General features: G+C 43.7%; 1 protein-coding gene across 7 annotated transcripts; it reads left to right on the top strand.

Moving 5' to 3' along the window:
• Positions 1–611: 611 nt before the first annotated feature.
• On the top strand, positions 612–24,111 carry LOC118217887 (poly(ADP-ribose) glycohydrolase-like). Of its 7 annotated transcripts, none has more exons than XM_035400061.1 (19): positions 612–1,468; positions 1,573–1,630; positions 1,895–2,090; positions 2,199–2,521; positions 2,611–2,746; positions 3,296–3,418; positions 4,134–4,211; positions 4,607–4,681; positions 10,164–10,256; positions 11,311–11,465; positions 15,076–15,155; positions 15,286–15,346; positions 15,716–15,791; positions 16,125–16,272; positions 18,562–18,640; positions 19,076–19,184; positions 20,344–20,449; positions 22,242–22,370; positions 22,679–24,111. In XM_035400061.1, the coding sequence occupies exons 1-19, from the start codon at positions 1,357–1,359 to the stop codon at positions 23,347–23,349; spliced, it is 2,808 nt and encodes a 935-aa protein (XP_035255952.1). In that variant the 5' UTR covers positions 612–1,356; the 3' UTR covers positions 23,350–24,111. The 7 variants fall into 7 exon arrangements, with proteins under 7 accessions (XP_035255952.1, XP_035255948.1, XP_035255951.1 ...); XM_035400057.1 differs by having other exon boundaries at positions 2,127–2,521; XM_035400060.1 differs by having other exon boundaries at positions 1,895–2,132; positions 2,205–2,521.

Below are 24,111 nucleotides of genomic sequence, written 5' to 3'. Positions count from 1 at the left end.
GACACACGCCTGAACACCTTTCGCCTGGGCTATATCACAACTACACAGCTTTTCTTCTATCTGATTTTAATGTAAAGAAATCGTGAGGTAAAGGTGTGGCCAAAAATCAGCTGGGCTGTGGAGGTGGTTCAGGTGGTCAGAGCAGAAGCCAGTGTCCAGGAACAGCTTTCCAGGACGAGGAGCACAGATCAACTGTAGCACAACTGTAGCTTATTTGGGTCACACCTTTTGGATTTTAACCATATTCATACAATAAATGACCATGAATTGTCATTGTAGTGCTTGTGATTAATATGTGAAATTTCATGCTGACTGATGTTGATGCCTTGAGGTACTGTCAAACCCAAAATCATTAACTTTAATGTTAGTTGTCTTAAAACCAAATGCAGACCCCCCCAACTACTGCCCCGTCCCTAATTAACAAAGATATTTGCATTATAAGGTCTAACCATCAGTCCAACCCCATTAACACACCAAATCAAATATCAGTTAATATTTGTACGACAGTAAATTCACTTTCGGTCCTGTTGCCAGTGTCACCCGGTATGACCCCGCCCCATTGTGAAAGTACGCTAAATGATTGGCAGTTTCTATGTCGTAAAGCAGTTTGTAAATTACAGTCACAATTTGTACAATAATATTGGGAAGAAGCTTGTTTTTACGCCTTAAAAATTAGGATTACAACGGGAAAACGTTTGTATTGCGATTATTGTTTATTGTAGAGATTCAGTCTAACAGCTATGCGAGTGTTGAGGGTAATTGTGGCGCTTTAGAGTTTGGTTTCATTGCGAATGTTGAAGTTCTGTGTACCGGGTGCTTTCTGTCGCGGTACTACAAGCTACCGATAGCTCGGGGATCTCTGACTAAAACTAAATCCACACCTAACGCAAACCGTATGTTCGCTAGATAAAAATAAACGCAATATACTGCAATCTGAACCTTAAAATCTGTTCAAATTGCCTGATACAACAAATATGGTAAAGTTAGCTAGTATATATTAACCCGGCTCCAAATGGAAATAGCTGAAGTTACTTTTACCAAGCTCGCTAATGTAGCTAGCACTAACTAGCGTTGTTTGTCTACGCTATTTGTTCGACTGGATAGTCTGCTAAAATTAGAAGTAGCCTACATTGTGACAACTGCACTGGATGTAACAGTAATCAGCATATAAATCAAACTATAAAGTTAAAAGCTTTTGAAATAACAGGGCACTAATCTAAATAGGTACAATGAAAGGCGTAATCTTGATATGTTTTAAACGTAGGAAAAACAGTACCGTCTTCCTTAGATAGCAAGGAAACAGTGCAGAATAGTTCCACTGCCTACAATAACAGAAAGATTTACTGTTGTTAAAATATGACATCCTCGTCTGAGCCTTTAAAGAAGAAACTACGGTTGGAGGGTGCCGGACCATCTGTCAGTGGCAGCACGAAGAACTGCAGTCAGCAGTGTGGACGCTCTGTCAGAGGTCAGTTTCTCCATTGCTAATGATTTAATTGGCCGTTCTTAATGAAATACATACGCTTATTTATTAAACCAGGCTTAAAAAAAAACTATTTTCCTTTTCGGCAGATAACAAAAAGAAGACTTCTCCGACTTCTACAAACAAAATGGAGGAAATCACAGAAAAGTAAATTGTTTTCGTTTGGGCATGTTCATGATCATATGCGCTTATTTATGATCATCCGAGTATTTATGATCATATTCACTTACGTATTGTCATATACACACATGTATGGTTATATTCACATTTATGATCATATACACATCTATATTAACATATTTATTATCATGTGGGAATTTTCTGGTGTCAGATTTGATGGATTTGATCATTGTTCTGGGTTAGCAGTATGTTCATAATTAATGTCCGGCCTGCATTTTGCTTTGATAACAGAATGTGTTCATTATGTAGTGGTGGGAAGCATGCAGAGAGTAGGAGTAACACAGCTGGGAAAAGGAGAGTGGTTTTCCCTGCCCTGTTCCCTGAGAGGAAGCCTGATGGGGAACCACGGGACAGTGAAGACCGAGGAATGGCAGAACACTTACAGGCCCTTCCTTCTGGGGGGAGCGCCACGCTGGAGGGGCCACAGGTGGAGGTGGGCTCTTCAGGGCTGGAGGGGCCACAGGTGGAGGTGGGCTCTTCAGGGCTGGAGGGGCCACAGGTGGAGGTGGGCTCTTCAGGGCTGGAGGGGCCACAGGTGGAGGTGGGCTCTTCAGGGCAGTGTTCAGCCAGAGCTACCAGCTCCTCACCCGGCAAATGGAAACCCGTCAGGCTGAGCGTGTCGGCTGTGCAGGATGTTGAAATGCAGAGTGTGGAGGACACTGCCACAGCTGCCACACACCAGGCCACAGGCTGCGTGCCAGCGGGGGACCCCAGGGGCTCCAAGCACAGTGGTGGGAGGGAGAGTGTCGATCATTCCACAAGCAGCTCGAAAAATCCAGGAGCAACTGGATTGTTGTCCACCCCACAGACCAGGCCTGATGAAGGTCAGAAGTCCCAAACACCGAGCCCGTCTCCTAGGTACTGTAATGCTGTTCTCCTGTTATTAACCCTGAACCAGGACTTTTACTGTAGTAGTGTTGGGAAGATAGCCTGTGTGTGTGTTGCAGTGTGCAGGTTCCAGTGCAGGGGAGAGGAGAGAGTTGGTGGATGGCGACGCCCATCTCTGAGCTGAGGAGGGCACCAGGCTGCAGCCTGGCTCTGCCCCCACTGAGGGCTTCCCGCAATCACACCATCACAATCAGAGTGAGTCACCCCATCACCGTCAAACACACCGTCACCATCAGACACACTGTCACCGTCAAACACACCGTCACCATCAGACACACCGTCACCGTCAAACACACTGTCACCATCAGACACACCGTCACCATCAGACACACCGTCACCGTCAAACACACCGTCACCATCAGACACACCATCACCGTCAAACACACCGTCACAATCAGAGTGAGTCACCCCATCACCGTCAAACACACCGTCACCATCAGACACACCATCACCGTCAAACACACCGTCACCATCAGACACACCATCACCGTCAAACACACCGTCACCATCAGACACACCGTCACTGTCAAACACACCGTCACCATCAGACACACAGTCTTCATCGGGGTGAGTCACACCATCACCATCAAACACACCGTCACCGTCAAACACACCATCACCATCAAACACACCGTCACCGTCAAACACACTGTCACCGTCAAGGTGAATCACACCGTTACTATCTGTGCCGTTGCCTTGGTGAGACCTGAGTTAACCCCAGTGCTCCTGTGTTACGTTTGACAGACAGACCTCTTACGGGAAGGACAGCTCCCTGTCCCGTTCCCCTTCAAGTTCAAAGATGCGTGGGATGACGTGACAGTCAAGATGCCCTGTTCAGAGTGGAACCTGTTTCCTGGAGGAAGTGAGGTAACCTGACCGTCTTACTGCTGCTCATATGTTATAAACATCTGATGCACATATGCTCAAGCCTTATATACACACATTTTATATGTACACATCTTATAATTGCACACACCTTGTACACACAGACACACACTCAGGTAATATAAGAACATAAAAGTAGATTTGGCTAAACGACTTGCCCAGGGTGTCCACAGAGTCTAATTTGGGCCGTAGTAAATGGTAAATGGACTGCATTTATATAGCGCTTTTATCCAAAGCGCTTTACAATTGATGCCTCTCATTAACCCATTCACACACACACTCACACACCAACAGTGAAAGGCTGCCATGCAAGGTACCAATCAGCTCGTTGGGAGCAATTAGGGGGTAGGTGTCTTGCTCAGGGACACTTCGACATGCCCAGGGCGGGGGATCAAACCAGCAACCCTCCGACTGCCAGACAGCCGCTCTTACCTCCTGAGCTATGTCGCCCCTATGTTGTGGTAGTTCTAGCTATGACTGGGAGCACTGTGGAGCGGCACAAATTTAGCCATAGTGCCACACAGAGTGGAGAGGGGCACCTCTCACATACTCACACAGTCATGGCTGAACAGTCTGTGTGCAGAGCCTGTGTGGGTGCAGTACCCAGTGCGTCCTGAGTGTGGCGCTGTAGGAGAGATCTGGAGGATATGATTTCATGCTGAAACCCTGGGCTGAAGTGACCTTCTGTTCTCCCCAGGGAAGCGGGGTGCAGAGCCGATGGGACCTGATCCGGACGTCTTTGGAAACCGAGTTTGACAGTTCAGTGGATGTGCAGGTAAGGGCAATGAAATGCTGTGCGGAGCCTAGCTGGGAGATTCTGGCCTCTAAGTATAGGCCTCTGTATAGGACTGCTGCAAATTATGCAGTAAGTGGGATTGCAGTCACAGGAAAAATTCAGGAGTTATTACAAAAAGAACCAGCAGGTGGCGTTATAGTCAACAAAAGTCAAGATTTCAAAATATTAACAAAAGAAATGTAAAACATGATGAAGTTTTTTTTGACTTACTGTATTAGGGTTTTATTGTACAATTTTCTCAGTTATATTTATTTCATTCTTACTTCATTACTTATTTTATTATTTTCAAAATATTATTTACATATCTGCATGCTTGAAATTAGGGTTGAAGGAACAGCCTGTTTTAAATATTCATGATAAATGTCCCATTTCAGAATGCAATACTGCGATATAATACTGCTCATGCCAAGAGATGGGACTTTACTGCGCTGAACTACCTGTGCACTGAGGTGAGCAGCGCCCCTGCGTGTAGTCAACAGGAGGTCTGTTATGTTCATTCCTCATACCAGTGCACATACACCTGCCTTCTACCAGTGCTCATATACTTGCCCTATACTAGTGCATATATACCTTTCTGTATACCAGTGCACATACACCTGTGGCTGTCTGATGCTGTAAGGACTGTGTAAAGCGCTGTACTCATGGTGCTGTACAGGTATGGCACTGTTTTTACCTGTCAGGTAATTTAAAGACTGAGAGTGTTTCTGTAGGGAGCTCTGTAAAGCGCCGTGCTCTTGGTGATGTAAATGTATGGCATGTGCGTTGTGAACATTTCCAGTAAGCAAAGGGCTCTTTGTGCCGCTCTACTTATTTTACAACTTCCTCAGTTTTCTGAGCTCTGCAACATTCTGGGCTCTGAATGAGGGGGGAGAGTGGTTTCATTAAAATGATTTATTTCCTCTCTTCCTTAATTAATCCTTTGGTTTTGAAAGAGGATTCAGCTGTGTGTTTGGCTGTTGTGTACATTCTGTTTTTTAGTAACAAACGTCTAGGCACTGTGCTGAAGGAACATATTAGCTGTCAATTTATTTGGATAAAAAGCCCCGTTCTGTTTTAACCTGGCTCATTAATCATTTCCTTTTGATTCATGTCTTTGGCAAAGTCGTGGAAATTCTTTTCATTTCTTAAGATGATTTTATTGGCCAAGTCAGTACTTCTGGATCAATAACCTCCTGTGCCATTCAGTGGAGTAGGCTGATTTAATTAAAAGGGGCTGTGAAGTTTATAGGGATGCTAATCAAGGCCATTAGCAAAGTGCACTTCCAGCCAGTGGTAATCAGGCTTGCAGTGTTGCTCTCCCTGCTCTGGCTCTCTCTCCACTTAATTGCCAGAGGGAAACTGGAGCTACTTAGCCAGCTCTGCATACTTATAAGGGCACCCCCATATTCCCTACAGGCGCCCCACAGTACGAGCAGCTCTGCACACTCATAAGGGCACCCCCATATTCCCTACAGACTCCCACAGTACGAGCAGCTCTGCACACTCATAAGGGCACCCCCATATTCCCTACAGGGTCCCCACAGTATGGGCAGCTCTGCTCTTACACACTCTTACACACTCACTGCACTCTTAACCACTCACATCACTCTCACATACTCAATGCCACAGGCTGGTAATTCAAGCAGCTTCGTAGAAATGTTCACAAAATGAAGAAAAACACATGAAATGTAAATAATCATGCTGATCGTCTTCATTCAGTGCTGCCAGACATTTACTTAAAATTATTTCTACTTTCCTGAAGGGGGTACTTCACTCCCCAATTACACGTGGCCGCTTTTGTGTATGTTTCCTTCTTGATCATCTGTCGTATAAAACTGAGATAATTTACTTTTAATTTATTTCTCAACTTTCAGGCAGCAGAGGGTGCTGCAAGCCAAATGTTTACGATATGAAGGCTTAGTGGGAAATGGGCTGAAACATGTCCATTTTGCCTGGTTTTACTGTTTGGAACTGGCACATGTGCAGAACCCACTGCTCTGCTTCAGCCCCATCAGTATGAGTCACAGTGAGCTGCAGCCCAGCTAGCGCCTGGCTGAGGACAGACACACCAGCCCACCTGTAGGCACTGGAACCCTACAGGTTCACAGATTGTTTATTTCCTATGTGAGTGTATCACACTCATATTTTCAGTCTTACAGGCTTAACCCTCCAAGGTGTAAGGTCAGAAGAACAGATATGTGATTAGAATGTTCTTAACTGAACATTCTAATGCTGATGTAACTGTAACTACTGGTAATTGAAAGCTGCAGAGTTCTAGAACACTGACAAAAAATCTACTCTTCAAAGGGTTAATGAGGACTTTGTATTTTGGTGTATTTTTTCAGTTCTATTTTAATGAAATAGTATAGTTACTTAAATGGGAAAGTATATAATAATGTGTTGAAATGGTGAGTAAGTGCTGTTTGTGGATAAAATTCAGCACAATTTGTGAAAATGGCACTGACTATTGTCATAAATACATTTGGAAATTGTAACCCAAGATTATTTTAAAGATGGGGCTGGATTCATATGTAACCATTGCACACTCCTTAATGTATTTCATATCACTATTACACGTCCAACAGCCAGACAAGACTGGATGAAAAAAAGGAGGCAAAATGCTAATCATTTCATTAAACTAATTTCAGTACTGAAATTCCCTTGTTTACATTTGTTAGCTGAAAGCAGTATTAATGCAACCTTTCTTTACTCTCAATGGCTTATGAAGTGTTAATGGTAATTATAGGCTTATATTTTTTATGCCAAATTGATAGATCAATCAGGTGTAGCTATGTGAAATTTGGGCTGATGCATTTTCACCCTTAAGGTATGGGGAAATGGGCTCATATTTAAAAATGCCAGCCGGTTGTGCTAAAGTCTTTGGACTTAATTAAATTTGTGAAGCAGTCCTTCAGGCCTGCAGTAATTGTCACCAGGTGAAAAGCCTCAGCACTGACATTAAGGCCTTGATGGACAGCCAAGGAGGAATGGCAATAAAAAAGGAACTACAAATTAGGGTGTGTCCTGTCTGCGTGTTCCCCAGAATTGAAAGTGTCAGTGTGTGGTTTCTGATAAATGTCAGAGTGCTTTTCCTCTGACACATTGATTAGATTCCCATCATATTCAACTTCTGTTGAGGCTGAGACCTGATCCAACCACATGCTTTAATGGGGTTACAGTATATCTGTATTAAAGGTGTGCGTTAGTGTATATCTGTATTAAATGTACAATATCACAGTATACCTGTATTAAATATTTCAGCAATATGGCATGAGAGGCAGTGCTGTATCATGAATACAGTCACTACTACAAGGGTGTTGTTTATGAACAGTATTGCTGTTTATCTGTATTAAATGTACAGTATTACACTATACCTGTATTAAATGTGCAGTATTGCAGTATATCTGTATTAAATGTACTGTATTATATCTGTGATGAATATGGATCAGCATGCATGCACACTAATTGCTGTTAAGGTAGTACAGATGTGGTATCCCACAGTTATGTTAATTTAATGCGTACCCCATGGTTATGTTAATTTACAGTCTACCCCACAGCTCTAATGGCTCCTTGCTGTTGGTGTGTCTGAGGAAACCCGTGTAACCCTGCAAACACTGAAACATGACAGTGTCCATCAGCTGCATGTCAAACTCAGCTCTGCGGGTTGGATTTGGTTGTGTCGTTGACAGGAGGGGTATTCATCTCAATTTAGAAGGAAATACTGACAGGAACCTTTTGGTTTCATGCAGAGTGTTTCATGCGACTGTTTTTGCAAAAGTAAAGCACATGACACCTGATTCATGTGACGGTGGTGGATCTTACCCCTGGCTGTCTCTTCTGCTGGATGAGCATAAACAACACAAATGGTAGACACCGAAAGACAATTGGCTTATAGAACCAGGAGTAATTAGTTTGTTGTAGTCTGGGTTACTGTCTGTTGTAATCTTAAAAAAAGATCTTGGAATATCTTGCAATATAAGTTTATAGAATGCAGTGTATTTTTCCCCTGCATTTTGGCTCCTTCTTTCTGCGTAAATAAATACTATGGTGAATGGAAAAATTGCTTGATTAATACTGTAGTGAATGGGAAATTTGCTTGATAAATACCATGATGAATGGGAACTTTGATTGATGAAGACTGTGGGGAATGGGAACTTTGCTTGATGAATACCATGGTGAGTGGGAATTTTGCTTGAATATTGTGGTGAATGGGAACTTTGCTTGATGAATACTATGGTGAATGGGAACTTTGCTTGGTGAATACTGTGGTGAATGGGAACTTTGCTTGGTGAATACTGTGGTGAATGGGAACTTTGCTTAATGAATACTATGGTGAATGGAAACTTTGCTTGATGAAGACTGTGGTGAATGGGAACTTTGCTTGGTGAATGCTGTGGTGAATGGGAACTTTGCTTGGTGAATACTGTGGTGAATGGGAACTTTGCTTGATGAAGACTGTGGTGAATGGAAACTTTGCTTGGTGAATACTGTGGTGAATGGGAACTTTGCTTGATGAATACTGTGGTGAATGGGAACTTTGCTTGGTGAATACTGTGGTGAATGGGAACTTTGCTTGGTGAATGCTGTGGTGAATGGGAGCTTTGCTGGACTTGCAGGCTCTCTCTTTTTTGGTGGATGACTGGCGAGGTGATGTACGAGCCATTTTAACTCATGCGCAGAGTGTGAGCCCAGTTTGATTTGATGCACTGTCTGGGTTTGATTTAGAAACGCTGGGCCTTGCTACCTCAGCTATATCCTGCCGGCCTGTCAGCTCCTTTCATTCATTTGGCCCGGAGGAGCACTTTATGGTGCGGAGCGGGTCATTACTTATGACAGCATTTAGTCCCGTCTCCCGTCCGCGCCACGGAAACGTTGGCGCTAAATTGGCAGGGGAAGCCTCCCATCCAGAGCGCTGTCTAGCCGTCACAGCGGGGCCATTTGCATCTGCTCCAGGAGCCCATTTAATCAAACGACACGCCCGGCAGCTCTGATGAAATGCTGCGGACTGAGCGGCCTGACGTCTGCAGCCAATACAGGTTTAAATAAGTGGGCAGTAAATCCCCGCTATGGTGAAATAACCACAATGTTACTTCGGGTTACAGGCACACCGTGTGTTTATGTAGCACACGGTGTGTTCATATAGCGCACGGTGTGTTTATATGTAATGCACATTGTGTTATCTAATGCAAATTATGTTTATATGTAATGCTTGGTGTGTCCATATGTAATACTCTGTGTGTTTATATATAACACGCAGTGTGTTTATGTGTATCATGCAGTGTGTTTATATGTAATGTGCTGTGTTAATATGTAATGTGCAGTGTGTTCATGTGTAACTCCAGAGGAGTCGTAAGGTTTTTAGAGGGGGTTTTTTTTGGTTCGCTGGATTTTTCTACCTGTCGGATATCTGAAATCAAGATCAATTAAGGATTTAAGAAATTACTCCCTTTTATACGCTCTTATGAAACAACCCCTTTGCTGTATATTGGTATTACAAAGCACGGCTCCCTGGTGGCCTTTTTTAGGTTATTCTCAGTGTGAAGAAGGTTGTTTTGTTTTCTGTAGTGTTGTAGCCTTGCTGGCCTGCTCTGTATCTCCATCGATACTGCAGTGTGTGACATTAGGGCTTGTGTGTGCTCAGTAACTACAGAGAAACCGGTGCATACAAGCAGTATTCTGCCTCCTACCCTGATCTTTCACGCCTAAAAAGTAAGAGGTTTTACTTCTGTAAGTATAAAATAACTTGCAGTCCTTACTTATGCCAGTAATCAGTTCACCTCTGCTTACAGGTCCGGCTGCTCAGCCACTGCTGTAGAACAATAAAGTGGGATAATGAAGCCTTTTAACAAACAATTAGCACAGGACTCCTTATACCCTGCAGTTTCTCTAAGCATGTGTATGATGTTTAGTTTGCATAATGAAACATTATAACATTCTGTTTCTTGTTCTAAGGGTCTGGAGGATGTTGAAGTAGAGCATCTGTTTGAGTCCATCCTGCCGTGCATGGTGCAGTTAGCGGTGAAGGCGCCTAGCCTGTGTACTGACGTGAGTATCTGAGGTGTGAAAGACCGACTCTTCCTCCTGAGAGCGAGGGGAACTGCCAGGCCAGACGGACAGGAGCTGTGTGTTACAGGCCTCGGAACTCTGACATAACCTTCGCCCATATATGGATTTCCGGATCCAAGGAGAATTTCTCAATGGAGAAAATGAATTGAGTCTCACATAACCGTCACAGTCTGATTTAAGCTGGAGTTTAAAACTTTTTTATCTGCACACATTTCTCTCTTAAATGGCACTGGATACACTGAATTCCGATGCTGCTTTCCAACCTCAATTATTTTGCTGACAGCCTGCTAAAACTGCTGCCCATATATCACAGCTAGCAGTTCCCTGACAAGGCTTTTTAAGCTAGTCAAAGCTAACGTTAGCCAGCAAAGAAATTTAAAGAAACTTACTCAACTAACTTTACTAACGAGAACAGCAACAATGCAACAACAATAGCAGCAATAAAGATATTTACAATGATATATACCACTTTACAAAATAAATCTATAATTTCTTACACTATAACAAGTAACAACTAAAGGTTTATAGCATTAGCACGCTGGGGACGGCAGCTTCTGGAGCGCCTCTGTACAATGATAAGTGGCACCGTGCAGTCTTCGCTCTAAGCTCCCATACACAGCTCGCTCTGTTGAGATTCTAGATGGTAAAGTGCCTTACAGGACACTGAAACACAAGTGTTGTAACCGACAGAAGCTGAGGAGCTCGGTGGAGGTCGATCGAGATGTCACCTCTGCTCTCTAGTGTGAGGTTAAGGGCACACTGGCGACGATGCAGCTGTCTATGTTGTTAAAATGGACTTCTTCATGCAGTAGTAGGGTTAAGGCTGTATGCTTTTGGTTTTGACTTTAGTATTGATAAGTAGTGCCACTACTTAAACTATTAGTCAGATTAATGGGACTCAACTGTAATGCTGCTGGCTGATTTAAAGAAAACAGTACTGCCCCTAAATTACTCGAAGCAATTTGCTAAACGCAATTTGGCTCCCTGTTTGGTAAATAGCTAAATTATTTCACTCACTCTCCCCCTCTCTCAGCCGATACCTCTGCTGAAGCAGAAGATGAATCACTCCATCACCATGTCACAGGAGCAGATCGCCTGCCTGCTGGCCAATGCCTTCTTCTGCACTTTCCCTCGGCGCAACTCCAGGAAGTCCGAGTATTCAAATTACCCAGAAATCAATTTCTACAGGTAATATCACCGTTTAGTGCATATCATGCTTATGTTCTGTGTGTATGTTTGTGATTTTTGTATGTACATGTGTGCGTGTGTGTGTGTGTGTGTGTGTGTGTGTGTGTATCTGGTCTGTGTGTGTCTAAAGCCAAGCATTTCTGCTCACAGTGGCCAATCCCTTCACCCCAATGATCAATGATCATGCAAATGAGTCTTAGTGTTTATGCAAATGAGCCTCAGCGTTTATGCAAATGAGCTTCATTGTTTATGAAACAGGAGACACAACATAAAGAAAAAGAGCACATTTCACACTCATGGCTGTCCTGGAAAGTCCTCTGTCAGAACCGCCATAGGAAGACCTTTGACCACTCCCCCAACTCACCACCAAGTTAAATGTGAAGCTTTTTTAAATGCATGTGTACACATCAATCACATTAAATTAGGTTCTATTTTAGTTTAGAGGTTACAGCAGTTCTGTTGGGCTTTTTTTGTTGTTTGAACCCTGGGAGAACAGGCTGTTCAGCTCATGTAGGACAGCCATTAAAAGCAGAAGGGACAAAGCATCCCTTCCCTGCTGGGGTCTGCCTGTCAGTATGCCTGTCTGTACTACCCCACCATGATGGAACAAATTTCTCAAAGTCAGCACAATCACTGACTGTCGTCCAGCCCAGGCTGTAGCCCCACCTTCAGACTACATGCCATCACCACCCGGTAGTGCTCCCATCTTGTGTTCTAATTCTGGTTATGCTAATTTTAAGGTTTTAGGTTATATTTTTATTGTTGTATGTTCATCCTCTTAGGGCTTGTTATGGATGTGCTCTGTATGTATTCAGGTTAATGGTACATGATTAGCAGCGCTAACTCACACTACTGCTTTGGTGACGCTGTATCCTTTACTTGCTGGGCTAGGAATGTTGTGAGCCAGGTCTGCACTAGTGCTCATGTTTATGAGGTGAATGCACTTCTGTTTCTCCTACAATGAAAGTCGTTGTGCTTTAATTTCACTCTGCCAGTATAAGGGTGAAGGGAATGGATAGGTGAGGGGGTCAAGTTTAGGGTGAAATGTGAAGGGTGTGGCTCACAGGGGCCTCTGAGGAGCCTCCATGTTAATCTCACCTGTGATGGGCTGAAAGCTGAGAGGATGAAGAGAGGTCTTTGTTTGGAGTCGGGATATTTATGTTTGATGGGTCGCTCCCTGGCGTTTGGTAGTCAGAGGGGTGAGCACATTGCACCTCTGTGTAGGAGGCTCCCTCTCTGCACATTGAGTTACAGCTGCTCTAAAATCAATCATCTGCTGAAATAATTCCTGAGAGCAGTCATTAAAACGGATGAGGACAGTTTAAGGTAGTTTATCCTAAAGTGCACTGTGATTCATCTTGTCAAGTTGTCACAGTCTCAGTTAATCTTACTGTCAGGTGTGAAGCCATCAGAGCTTAAGCAGGGGTGCTATACATGTCTTTGGATGGTTAGACGTGTACAAACTGTGTGCTGTTTGAGACTGGACTCCACTTGTTCCAGTTAGATCTGTAGAAATGCTGTGTGCAGGTTTGGACTTTACCGGTGTGCTGGTAAGATGTTTTAAATGCCATGTATAGGATAAGATTAGACACTGTGGTACACATCCTCTGTCCTTGTCTTTAATTTACCTGCCACATGTAGCAGGACATACACACAGTCACTTTCAATTTCAAGATGAATTTAAAATTTTTATTTTACAATATAAAGTGCAAAGTGTTTGGTGCAAACCATCCCTGTGACTTCATATTCAATACACTGTTCTTTAACACAACCCAATGTGAACACAGTGTGTTTATATTTAAAGCACTGTCAGACATTTTTACTCTTGACCTCGTCTTTATCGTTTTATTGAAGTGTTCTGCCTTCGACAGCTCAGAAAAGTAGTATTTTTATTTTCTGTCACAGTAGTAAATATTAAAATGTCAGGGATAATAAATAACGTTTTTTGCTGCTGCAGCTTGCTTATGGTTCAGCCGCTTATGAAACCAGTGATTAATTGATGCAGTCTAACCAAAATGAAATTACATTGCTTTCATTTGGGGGAAAAGGTGCCAATTAATTTGTGAATAAAATGTCTGCCAAGCAAGTGATCAAAACTAATTTAATATGGAAAGATGAGGAAGAAATTTAAGGTGCAGGTGTGTATACCCATCTCAATAAAAACACGTCTTCAACATACTGAAATGTCTAACACAGCGTTAAAAACCACAAAAACTAGGCCTGGCATTAATTGTTTGTATACTGAGGTGACAAAGTTTGAATGACCACTTTCTCTTCAGATGGTAAGATGAAAAGATTTCACCCTGCTAATCCTGCCATTTCATCCCGCTTCTGTTACAAGTGTCATAATAAAATTATTACAGTTATAAGAACGCAAGTGAATTTGTGTAAAACACGGATTTTGAAATGTCCTGCGTTCCAGAGATGCAGCATTTAATGGGCTAGTGTGAGCACTGAGCCTTAGACAATAAGACCAAATTCTATGCATTTTTACCACAGCTTTGTTGGACACTCAACTCTGATTGAACAGTGAGCAGTGATTATTTCAGTGTAATGAATGTAGTATAACCGCTTTTTTACACCTGAGTAAAGTGGTGGGCAGAGTTCACAAAATCTAATACATACAACTCCGAAGTTTGGCAGTACATGTGGGTTGTCTCCTATAGAAAAAGTAATGAGTCATTAGGAAACCTAAGGATGGAGAGATATTGACTTGGTAGCTAGCTGGTGATAATATAACCCCCCTTACTGTAATGTTGTAATGCTGCTAATGTTATATATATTTTTTTTTCTTCAAAATGCCAATAGTTTGTTTTTTGTTAAGCAGCTGGCCACCCTCCTAATGTCCATCTCTCGTTTGTGCCACTTGCCCTCAGGGTTACAGTGCATATAATTGGCTTTGGTGCCTGTGAAGGGCTCAGAGACCAGGTCTGTGCAGGAATCGACTCTTTTAAATGAGCTTTTATTCCCTCTGGGCATTCGCAGCATTGGACGCCACTCTTGTCGTTTTTCCCCCCTGTGAGATGTCTTCATTTGGCACCATGCGCAGTAAGGCTGTTTAAGGGGAGGCAGTGCTATGGCTGTGCTGACACAGGGTCTAAGGGCAGGCAGTGCTATGGCTGTGCTGACACAGGGTCTAAGGGGAGGCAGTACTATGGCTGTGCTGACACAGGGTCTAAGGGGAGGCAGTGCTATTGCTGTGCTGACACAGGGTCTAAGGAGAGGCAGTGCTATGGCTGTGCTGAAACAGGGTCTAAGAGAAGGCAGTACTATGGCTGTGCTGACACAGGGTCCAAGGGGAGGCAGTGCTATTGCTGTGCTGACACAGGGTCTAAGCTGCGGCAGTGCTATGGCTGTGCTGACACAGGGTCTAAGCTGCGGCAGTGCTATGGCTGTGCTGACACAGGGTCTAAGGGCAGGCAGTACTATGGCTGTGCTGAAACAGGGTCTAAGGGGAGGCAGTACTACAGTGTGTCTGTGCGGACAGCTAGGTTTCTGTCGCAGAGGCAGACCACAATGAAGCACTTCTCCTGATAACTGGAATGTTTTTACTTTATTTTCTTAAATAACTTCACCACGTTAATGTTAAACTCTCTCCGAACCATTTCAGGCTATTTGAAGGTTCTTCACACAGGAAGACTGAGAAACTGAAAACGCTTCTGTGCTACTTCAGACGAGTCACTGAAAAAAGTGGGTCTCCGAATATCTCTTTTGTGAAGAATGAAATTAACCCCCATCACTGCATTCAGCTTTACATCTTCACATCTGTGTACAGTTTTTTTTGTCTATCGTCTCAATATATTCTCTTTCCACAATTTAGGACCCACTGGCCTGGTGACATTCACAAGACAATCTTTGAACAGCTTTCCAAAATGGGAAAGGTATATAATTTCTCAAATTATTTGGGCAGAAACAGTGATTCAGTGTTTTTTGGCAAATTACCCAAATCTTTATCAATGTCTCTATCAGTCTAAATATATGAAGTATTGGGGACCCCACTCATTTTGATGAATAAGCTGATTAATGAAGAACACAGCTATATTGATAATGGTCTCTGTCAGCATCTCTTTGAAGTTTTGCTTACATTTCACCAGCTGAAGTGATGGAGACACAAACATGTATTCTTTTAATAAACTCCTTGTGACTTAAAGCACCTGAATGTTATGGATTTAAAACATCTGAATTTAGTTTTGTGTGTGTGTTAGTTATTTTTTAAATAAACATTAATAATCATAATTTTCACTTTTCAGTTCTGAGACTCTGCTCACACGACTTCACATCACCTGTGAAGGGACCATTGAAGATCAGGGCTATGGAATGCTTCAGGTACGAGCTGTCATCCGTCTACACTTTTCATTAGTATTTTTCATTGTCATTCGATTAACAGCAAATACACTTTACATTCACAACTTGAGAGAAATCCAGCTGTTCTGAAGGCCTCGTTGGATATTAAAAGTTTACTGACCACTGATCCCGGTTGAAGCATTGTCACTGTGCTACTCACTTATCCCGAGTTCTTTCAGTAAAATATCCAGCTGTATTAACATTGATAATATGTAAGTGTGTTTAAAGCGCTGTGGATAAATGTGTGTGCACAGCTGATGTACAGCATGCTCTATTTCACCCATCCTAATAAGCTGCGTTGTGATTGGCCCACAGGTGGACTTTGCCAACAGGCTGGTGGGAGGGGGTGTAATGGGCCAGGGCCTGGTTCAGGAGGAGATCCGCTTCCTCATCAACCCCGAGCTCATCGTAGCGCGCCTGTTCACCGAGGCTCTTCACCATAACGAGTGCCTCATCATTACAGGTCAGCTTCCCACCGTCCCACAATGCCCTGCAGATATTTACTTTAATCAGTAGGGGTGTCAATACTTTATGAATTCATTGTTTAAACAAAAAATATTTAGAAATTTAGAAACTTCCCTAATTGTGTCACTGCATTGCTAAATATCACAATAAAATTGCACAGGCTAGTTGAGTTCGATAAAACTACACGGGCCAGTTGCTCCAGTAGAAGTACGCAGGCCAGTGTAGTCCGTACTCTGGACCCACTGGACTAAGTGCTGCAGCACTGGACTGAGTGCTCATTCGGTTCTAGGACGTGGCAGATTAGGCCCGTGAAGCAGTCGCCTCTCTCCGAACCTTCATTCCCCTTTGAGCTTCCGCGCTGCGGTCACCAGAATTCCCTGAGCTCCTGAATTCTCCTGGTGTCATCGGCATCCTGCCCCTTCAGTCTGAGCTCCCATCCCATCCTATCCCATCCCATCCCATCCCATCCCATCCCATCCCATCCCCCATCAGCTGTCCTGCTGTCTGCATTCAGCCCTCTCCAGCAAAAGTGTCCTGTAAATTTGACAGGACGGCTGGAATTGGACGATCAGCTCGATAATGCCACAGTCAGGGAAATTAGAGGCCAGTCCAGAGGCACTTCTCTAATGAAGTCTCTTTTCGCTCTCATCATCCCTTTTTGTAAAAGCGGCGAATCGTCAGCTTGTCCCGCCCAGTCGGCTCGTGCAACAGAGGCTGATTCCAGCCCAGCGTCTGTGGAACTGATGCTGTTTGCACTTGGCAAAGCTGCGGCTTGCCTCCCAGTGTGTCTGTGTTGGCCTGCTTTCGTGGATTAAGCATCTTTATGGCTAATGGTTAATTTTTGCATTTTTTAAATTCAGTTATATTTTATTCATCTCAAATATCATTATATTAAAGACCCCGTCTTCAAAAACGTGCTTTTAAATTGTAAACCCCTATTGGAAGCATGACTTTCAGTAAACAGCAAGTAAACAGTTTCAGCAGAGTGGCTTTCTCAGATTCTTCCACTGTACAGGGAGAGCTTCTCTGTACTTCCCTGAAATCTGAGTGGGAAATGTGCACGTATGAGCAAAATGTGTTACATCACAAATATGACTAGTGAATCATGGTCCTCTATTCAAAGATATGCAGATTACAGGAGAGTGATGTGGTAAATTGAAACCTTAGCACAGACAGGGCTGTGTGGGGCTCCATGTGGGGCTGTGTGTGGCTCTGTGCGGCTCTGTGTGGGGCTCTGTGTTTGTACTGTGTCTGCTGAGATCCGGTCAGCTGAACATAACTATAGGACAGTGGAGCCTGCTTATTATGTGTTGAGTTTATAGCAAACACACAGCCATAGCTAGACAGGAATGCTGGCTTTGTCCTTTCCTAAATTGTGACATATTGGCTAATGCTTCTCGGTCTCTGCCAGTACTGTCTAACACACAACTGCTGATTAAAGTGGAATTGTTGATTCAGCAAAACCTCCTGTAGCAGCATTCAGCTCTGTCTCAAAATGAAAAGAACTCTCAGTCCTTAAAATGCATAAATCAGACTTCATACTGGACAAACCTGTTTAAGTTGGACATTCATCATTGCAACATGGACACAGTGATTTATTAATTCATTTATTTATTTTTGATATTAGGTAAATAGGTAGGCTGGATAGGCAGGCAAAGTTTCTGCAATCTCAGGTATATTATTTGTTGCTTCCAACTAATTTAATTGCATTCAGAAAAAATGGTTTCCTTTGCATTGCAGTTCTAAAGACAGTGTGTTTCACAGAAATTCCGTGCGAAGCAGATTTCCTGTGGACAGCACAGTGTTAGGCACAGGCTGCCTCTCTCTTTTGCTCTGTGCTGGATAAGGGCACAGTGCATTATGAATAGAGTGCACACTGATGGAAAAGGAAATAAATTACCTTTATTTTCATCTCATATTTAATATGTACTGGTCCTAAGAGATAAGTAGTTCTGATGGAAACGTTGACTGTGTGTGTGTGTGTGTGTGTGTGCGCGCGTGTGTGTGCACGTGTGCGTGTGCGTGTGTGTGTGTGTGTGTGTGTGTACACGTGTATGTGTGTGTGTCTGTGTACGTGCGTGTGTGCATGTGTGTGCATGTGTGCACATGTGTGTCTGTCTGTCTGTCTGTGTGTGTGTGTGCACGTGTGTGCGTGTATGTGTGTGTGCATGTGTGTGTGTCCGTGTGCGTGCGTGTGTGCACGTGTGTATGTGTGGCTGCACGTGTGTGCGTGTGTATGTGTGTGTATGCACGTGTGTGTGTGTGTGCTTGTGTCTGTGTTTTTCAGGTACGGAGCAGTACAGTAAATACACTGGTTATGCGGAGAGCTATAAATGGATGCACAGCCATAAAGATGAGACCCCAAGGTACAGTAAATCCTGACTAGCTTTATTTTGCTGACAAGCTTTAGCACTTTTCCCGAGTTCCTGTGAGAATACCCCGTCCTGGGACTGTTTTATTTTATTATTACTCCAGTGCTGTATACCCAGCTTGTGAGCTGGTAATCTTAGTAATGTTAGAAAAATGTTTACAGAACATTGCATGCAACTTGTATTGTATTTTACAGTTGGCAAGTTAAGCTAAGTATTCACTTGATGGATCCTAAATGCTTTAGCTGCTTTTCATCTGTTTTGCACTGAGATGTGGGTTTGATCCCTGTATCTGATCTACAGGAGATGGGGTTTAGGGTGGGAACTGGACCTGAAAATAGATTATATTTGGAATGAATTGATGTGTATGTGTTAAAGGGGAGTGATTTGCAGGTTTTTGTGGTGCTTATTGGCCCTTTTCCCTCTGCACAGAGACGGCTGGCACAGGAAGTGCACAGAAATCGTTGCTTTGGACGCGCTCAATTTCAGCCACTTCCTGGACCAGTTTCACCCTGCGAAGATGAACAGGGAACTCAACAAGGTGCGCAAAAAATGACCCGCCACCTCTCACTTCTCACTCACTCCTTCATATTGGTTGAGGAGTGTGAAGAGATCTGTGGGGTTGTAAATTAAAATGGATGCACACATTTGAAGAGTCTGAACAGTAGTGTAGTTGGTTGGCTTCAAACAGAAACTTATAAAATTATCATTCAAACTAGCCTGTTTTAAGAAGTTTGTTACACAACTCCACTGGTCTTGAATGTTCTCCAATATCTTTTACAATATAATCAATTTTGTAGTCAAAAATATCAATTTTATGCACATTTTGTATGCCTCTATCATTGTACAAATGTGAAAGATCAAGACAGGTATCCTTTGATTATTTGATGTTTGATGTTAATATTTTGCTGATTAATTCCTCTGTAAAGGTTAGATTTTTTTAATGCATGCAGCTCTTTGAGCTGAGGTCACCATTTAATTTCAGGTGAGCCTCTTGCAGATTTTAATGATCTAAGTGCTGTTATATTTGGTCACAGTATATAGACCTAATGCATTCATGTGTAGCATAATTAGATGTTGCATGTTGCATTTTACTAGCTTGCTAGTCACGTACAGCTACAAGCAGCCCAGCTAGCAACTCTCTCAGCATGATGAGATGGGGAGCTGAGAGCCAGCTGTCTGACTGAGTCTGTGCTATAATATGCAGTATATGCTCTTTTCATAGACTAAACACTCTGCTGTCATACTGAAATAAATCCCTGCTATATTCTCATACTCTTAATGGGCCTGGAGTTTTTAAGTATTATTTTAAATGTTCTGATCATTTTTGCTTATGCGAGTAGAATGTAGAAACCTCAGGCAAATTGGCTGACTGCAGGCTCCAGTGCTCATTTATACTGCTTTTATTTCATCTCATATAAACCTGCTGGGTGGGGTGGAGCTCTTGCTTCTGTTAAATCTATCAAATTAATGATAAATGTTTGAAAAAGTTGACAGATTTGAAGGAATTCGGTCTGAAAATCATGGCTGTCATGATTAATTCTGTATTAATTAGTATCTGGAGGATTGTCATAACTACCTTGTAGATTTTACTGTTAAATTTTGAAAATTATAATCTAGGCGATGTGATGATGTAATGTGCTATTCTGATGATTCCGTGTGTAGGTCAGGAACACTGATGTTATGCTTCTTCTGCTCAGGCTTACTGTGGCTTCCTGCGTCCGGGAGTGCCCAGCCAGAACCTCAGCGCCGTGGCAACGGGGAACTGGGGGTGCGGAGCGTTTGGAGGAGACACGCGTCTGAAGGGTGGGCAGAGTGTGTCTAACGGGGTCCCACAGCATGCATGTGGGGCTTCCCTGAGTAAACTACTGGATCTCAGTAAATATTATCCTGTTTCTTACACAGGATGGTAATCACAACCTTTTCTGGTACTTTGAATCTCATGATTGTCACATGACCCCACATGCATGGTTGCATTTTCCGCCCACAGAGCAGACACTAGTGGTGCACATACCCATGTCTCTGAACCCCCCCTGAACTTAGAAAAGAGCTCCTGAGTTTGTGTCTTTGGAAAGGCAAGGACAGCAGCACATTCTCACGGGCAGTTCAGTTAGCAGCCTGCTGGGCTCCGGTGAGACGCCATTGTTTGATGTCGGACAGGATACAGGACGAGCTCGGCCCCTTTACCACTGTTTTCATAGGCAGTGTTTAAGATCACTGGCCTCTGCAGAGCAGTGAGGAGGCCCAGGGATCTACCCCTCAAATCACTCATTCGCTGAACTACATGCCTGTCCTCCTCTTATTGATCAGCTGACTCACTTTCCTCGTTATGTGTGTGATTGACTGCCTTGCCATGCCCACAAGATCATTGGGGACCTGTTACTCCATTGAATTGGCAGAGACCTCAGAAATCTCCAGAAACACAGCATCACACTTTCTGAAAAGATTATGGCATTATTATTATTATTATTATTATTTGTATAACAGACAGTACTGAAGCCCTTTATATTTAAGTCCTGTCTGCTTCCTGGATTTCTGCCTGCATTGAGTTAATTATCCAGTGGGTGCAGAAACACTGCTCTTCTTTCTGTACAGTTGCTGGGACAGACTTCTAAGCTCTGGTTTCTCCCTTTACTGAGCTGGGATGTTTTCAGAGTTCTTAATTATCTTATGAAAAGGTGCTGCAGAGCTGAAACCTGGTAAAGAGTTGATCTGAGGTGAATTTGTTTACTCCTAAATTTAATGCTGAAACCAGATCCTCATTATCAGCAGGCTGTTTCCAGCCTCTTTAAATATTAAAGTCCCAGAGGCCTGTTTCCCATGCAACGCAGTGGCTGAGATAGAACACTGTGACTGGGATGGAACACTGTGACTGAAATAGAATGCTGTGACTGAGATGGAACACTGTGACTGAATTATAACACTGTGACTGAGATGGAACACTGTCTGAGATGGAACACTGACTGAAATAGAATGCTGTGACTGAGATGGAACACTGTGACTGAAATAGAACGATGTGACTGAGATGGAACACTGTGACTGAAATAGTATGCCATGGCTGAAATGGAACACTGTTACTGAGATGGAACACTGTGACTGAAATAGTATGCTGTGGCTGAAATGGAACACTGTTACTGAGATGGAGTTTATCTGGAAAAGAAACCTCTGTGTTACAAAACCTGCCATGTCTTTGTGGATGCTGTACTTATCACAAGACTTCGTTGAGCCATTAGCTAATTGAAATGTAATACTGTTTATGACTTCAGATTCAGCCATCTCTCTGAGGTAGCTATCACATGTAGAGCCACCCGTCTCTCTCAGGTAGCTGTAACATGCAGAAGCATCAGTCTCACTGAAAGCATATCCAAAATGCTGGTTTATCACTTAGGTTCAGTAAAGACTCCTTCTGCATGTTGGACAGCGGTGAGCTTTTAACTCCATATGGTGAACGTACAATTTTATTTACTATGCTTCATTTTCAAAACTGAAAGTCTGTAAATCTGTATTTGTGCTGGTTGTTATTGCGTATAATGAGGCAGTTTGCAGAATGATACGCCAGTGCTGATTCACTACGCACACCCCGGCTTCCTGTCCCCAGCCCTGCTCCAGATCCTGGCGGCCGCGGAAACGGGGCGGGACGTGGCGTACTTCACCTTCGGCGACCGGGAGCTCATGAGGGATGTGAGAGACATGCACGCCTTCCTCACGGACAGACGCGTCACCGTGGGTGAGAAATGCGCACCTCACACACACCACACACCTCACACACACACACACACCTCACACACACACACACACACACACACACACACACCTCACACACACCACACACCTCACACATACACACACACACACCTCACACACACCACACACCTCACACCTCACACACACACACACACACACCTCACACACACACCTCACACCACACACCTCACACCTCACACACACCACACACCTCACACACACACACGCACCTCACACACCCCTCCAGAGTGTGTGTAATTGTGTATAAGTGATTGTGTGTGTTTTTTCCAGGCTGTGTGTACAGGATCCTGCAGCAGTACTACCACAATGTGTGTAAGACCTGTCACTGTTCACGGCCGGATGTCAGCCTGTATGGCTTCATCTATGAGAAGCTCAGCTACAGCAATGCATCACCACTGAGAGACCCAGACTGCAGCCCTGCAGCATCGCCGAGAGACCCAGACTGCAGCCCTGTGTCAGCAAAGAGAGACTCAGACTGCAGCCCTGTGTCAGCAAAGAGAGACTCAGACTGCAGCCCTGCGTCTCCACAGAGAGACTCAGACTGCAGCCCTGCGTCAGCACAGAGAGACTCAGACTGCAGCCCTGCATCTCCACAGAGAGACTCAGACTGCAGCCCTGTGTCAGCAAAGAGAGACTCAGACTGCAGCCCTGCGTCACCACAGAGAGACTCAGACTGCAGCCCTGCGTCTCCACAGAGAGACTCAGACTGCAGCCCTACATCTCCACAGAGAGACTCAGACTGCATCCCTGTGTCACCACAGAGAGACTCAGACTGCAGCCCTGGATCTGCACAGAGAGACTCAGACTGCAGCCCTGCATCAGCACAGAGAGACTCAGACTGCAGCCCTGCATCTCCACAGAGAGACTCAGACTGCATCCCTGCATCTCCACAGAGAGACTCAGACTGCAGCCCTGCATCACTGCAGAGAGGTGGGGACTGAGATGACCCTGACGTCCCCATGACCTTTCTGAAAACTTCACCCCTCACACAGAATCAAAACCTGCCCTCTGCCTTTCTAACAGGAAGGAGAGGGGTTCAGCAGGAAGTCACAGCCTTTCTAACAGGAAGGAGTGGGGTTCAGCAGGAAGTCACAGTTTTTCTAACAGGAAGCAGTGGGGTTCAGCAGGAAGTGACAGTTTTTCTAACAAGAAGGAGTGGTTTTCAGCAGGATGTCACAGCCTTTCTAACAGGAAGGAGTGGGGTTCAGCAGGAAGTCACAGCCTTTCTAACAGGAAAGAGTGGGGTTCAGCAGGAAGCCAAGGGGATAAGGTGACTAATAATAGAAATGGATTCCTTGGTGGTGGCACCCGTCTCCTTTTTTTGTCCGAACATGCAGTTTGGTTCAGTTCTCCCTTTAAAGATGGCATAACTTTATGCTTCTTCCTTTTTCACTCTAACATTAGCACTGGGCTGAATGAGGGATTTGTCCTGTTTGCTCAGATCTGCATGTGGACTTGTATGAACTTTGCAGGATGTTATAAACCGTCAGGATTCAAATCAACTTGTTCAGTTTGGTTGATCTTTTGTTGATTGTTGTTTTGGATTTGTATCTTGGATTGGGTTTGATTGGTAATACAGAAATTAAAATGAAATGTGATTGTATGGGTCTTTTTTAATGTGTATCATGTATCATGTTTGCATTTGATAATAAATATGGATCTCTTATGCATTCATTTTCACATTAAACAACACATTTTCATAA

Source organism: Anguilla anguilla, chromosome 18, assembly GCF_013347855.1.
Source record: "Anguilla anguilla isolate fAngAng1 chromosome 18, fAngAng1.pri, whole genome shotgun sequence".
NCBI lineage: Eukaryota > Metazoa > Chordata > Actinopteri > Anguilliformes > Anguillidae > Anguilla > Anguilla anguilla.
The sequence above is the reverse complement of the archived record's forward strand: the minus strand, read 5'-3'. Positions and strand labels throughout refer to the sequence as shown.

Excerpts from the sequence above, each read along its gene's own strand:
- LOC118217887 (XM_035400055.1), top strand. The coding sequence starts at position 1,357 with ATGACATCCTCGTCTGAGCCTTTAAAGAAGAAACTACGGTTGGAGGGT. Across the intron at positions 10,257-11,310 it reads CGCCTAGCCTGTGTACTGAC|CCGATACCTCTGCTGAAGCA; the intron begins GTGAGTATCTGA and ends CCCCTCTCTCAG. Across the intron at positions 20,450-22,241 it reads AGGAGACACGCGTCTGAAGG|CCCTGCTCCAGATCCTGGCG; the intron begins GTGGGCAGAGTG and ends TCCTGTCCCCAG.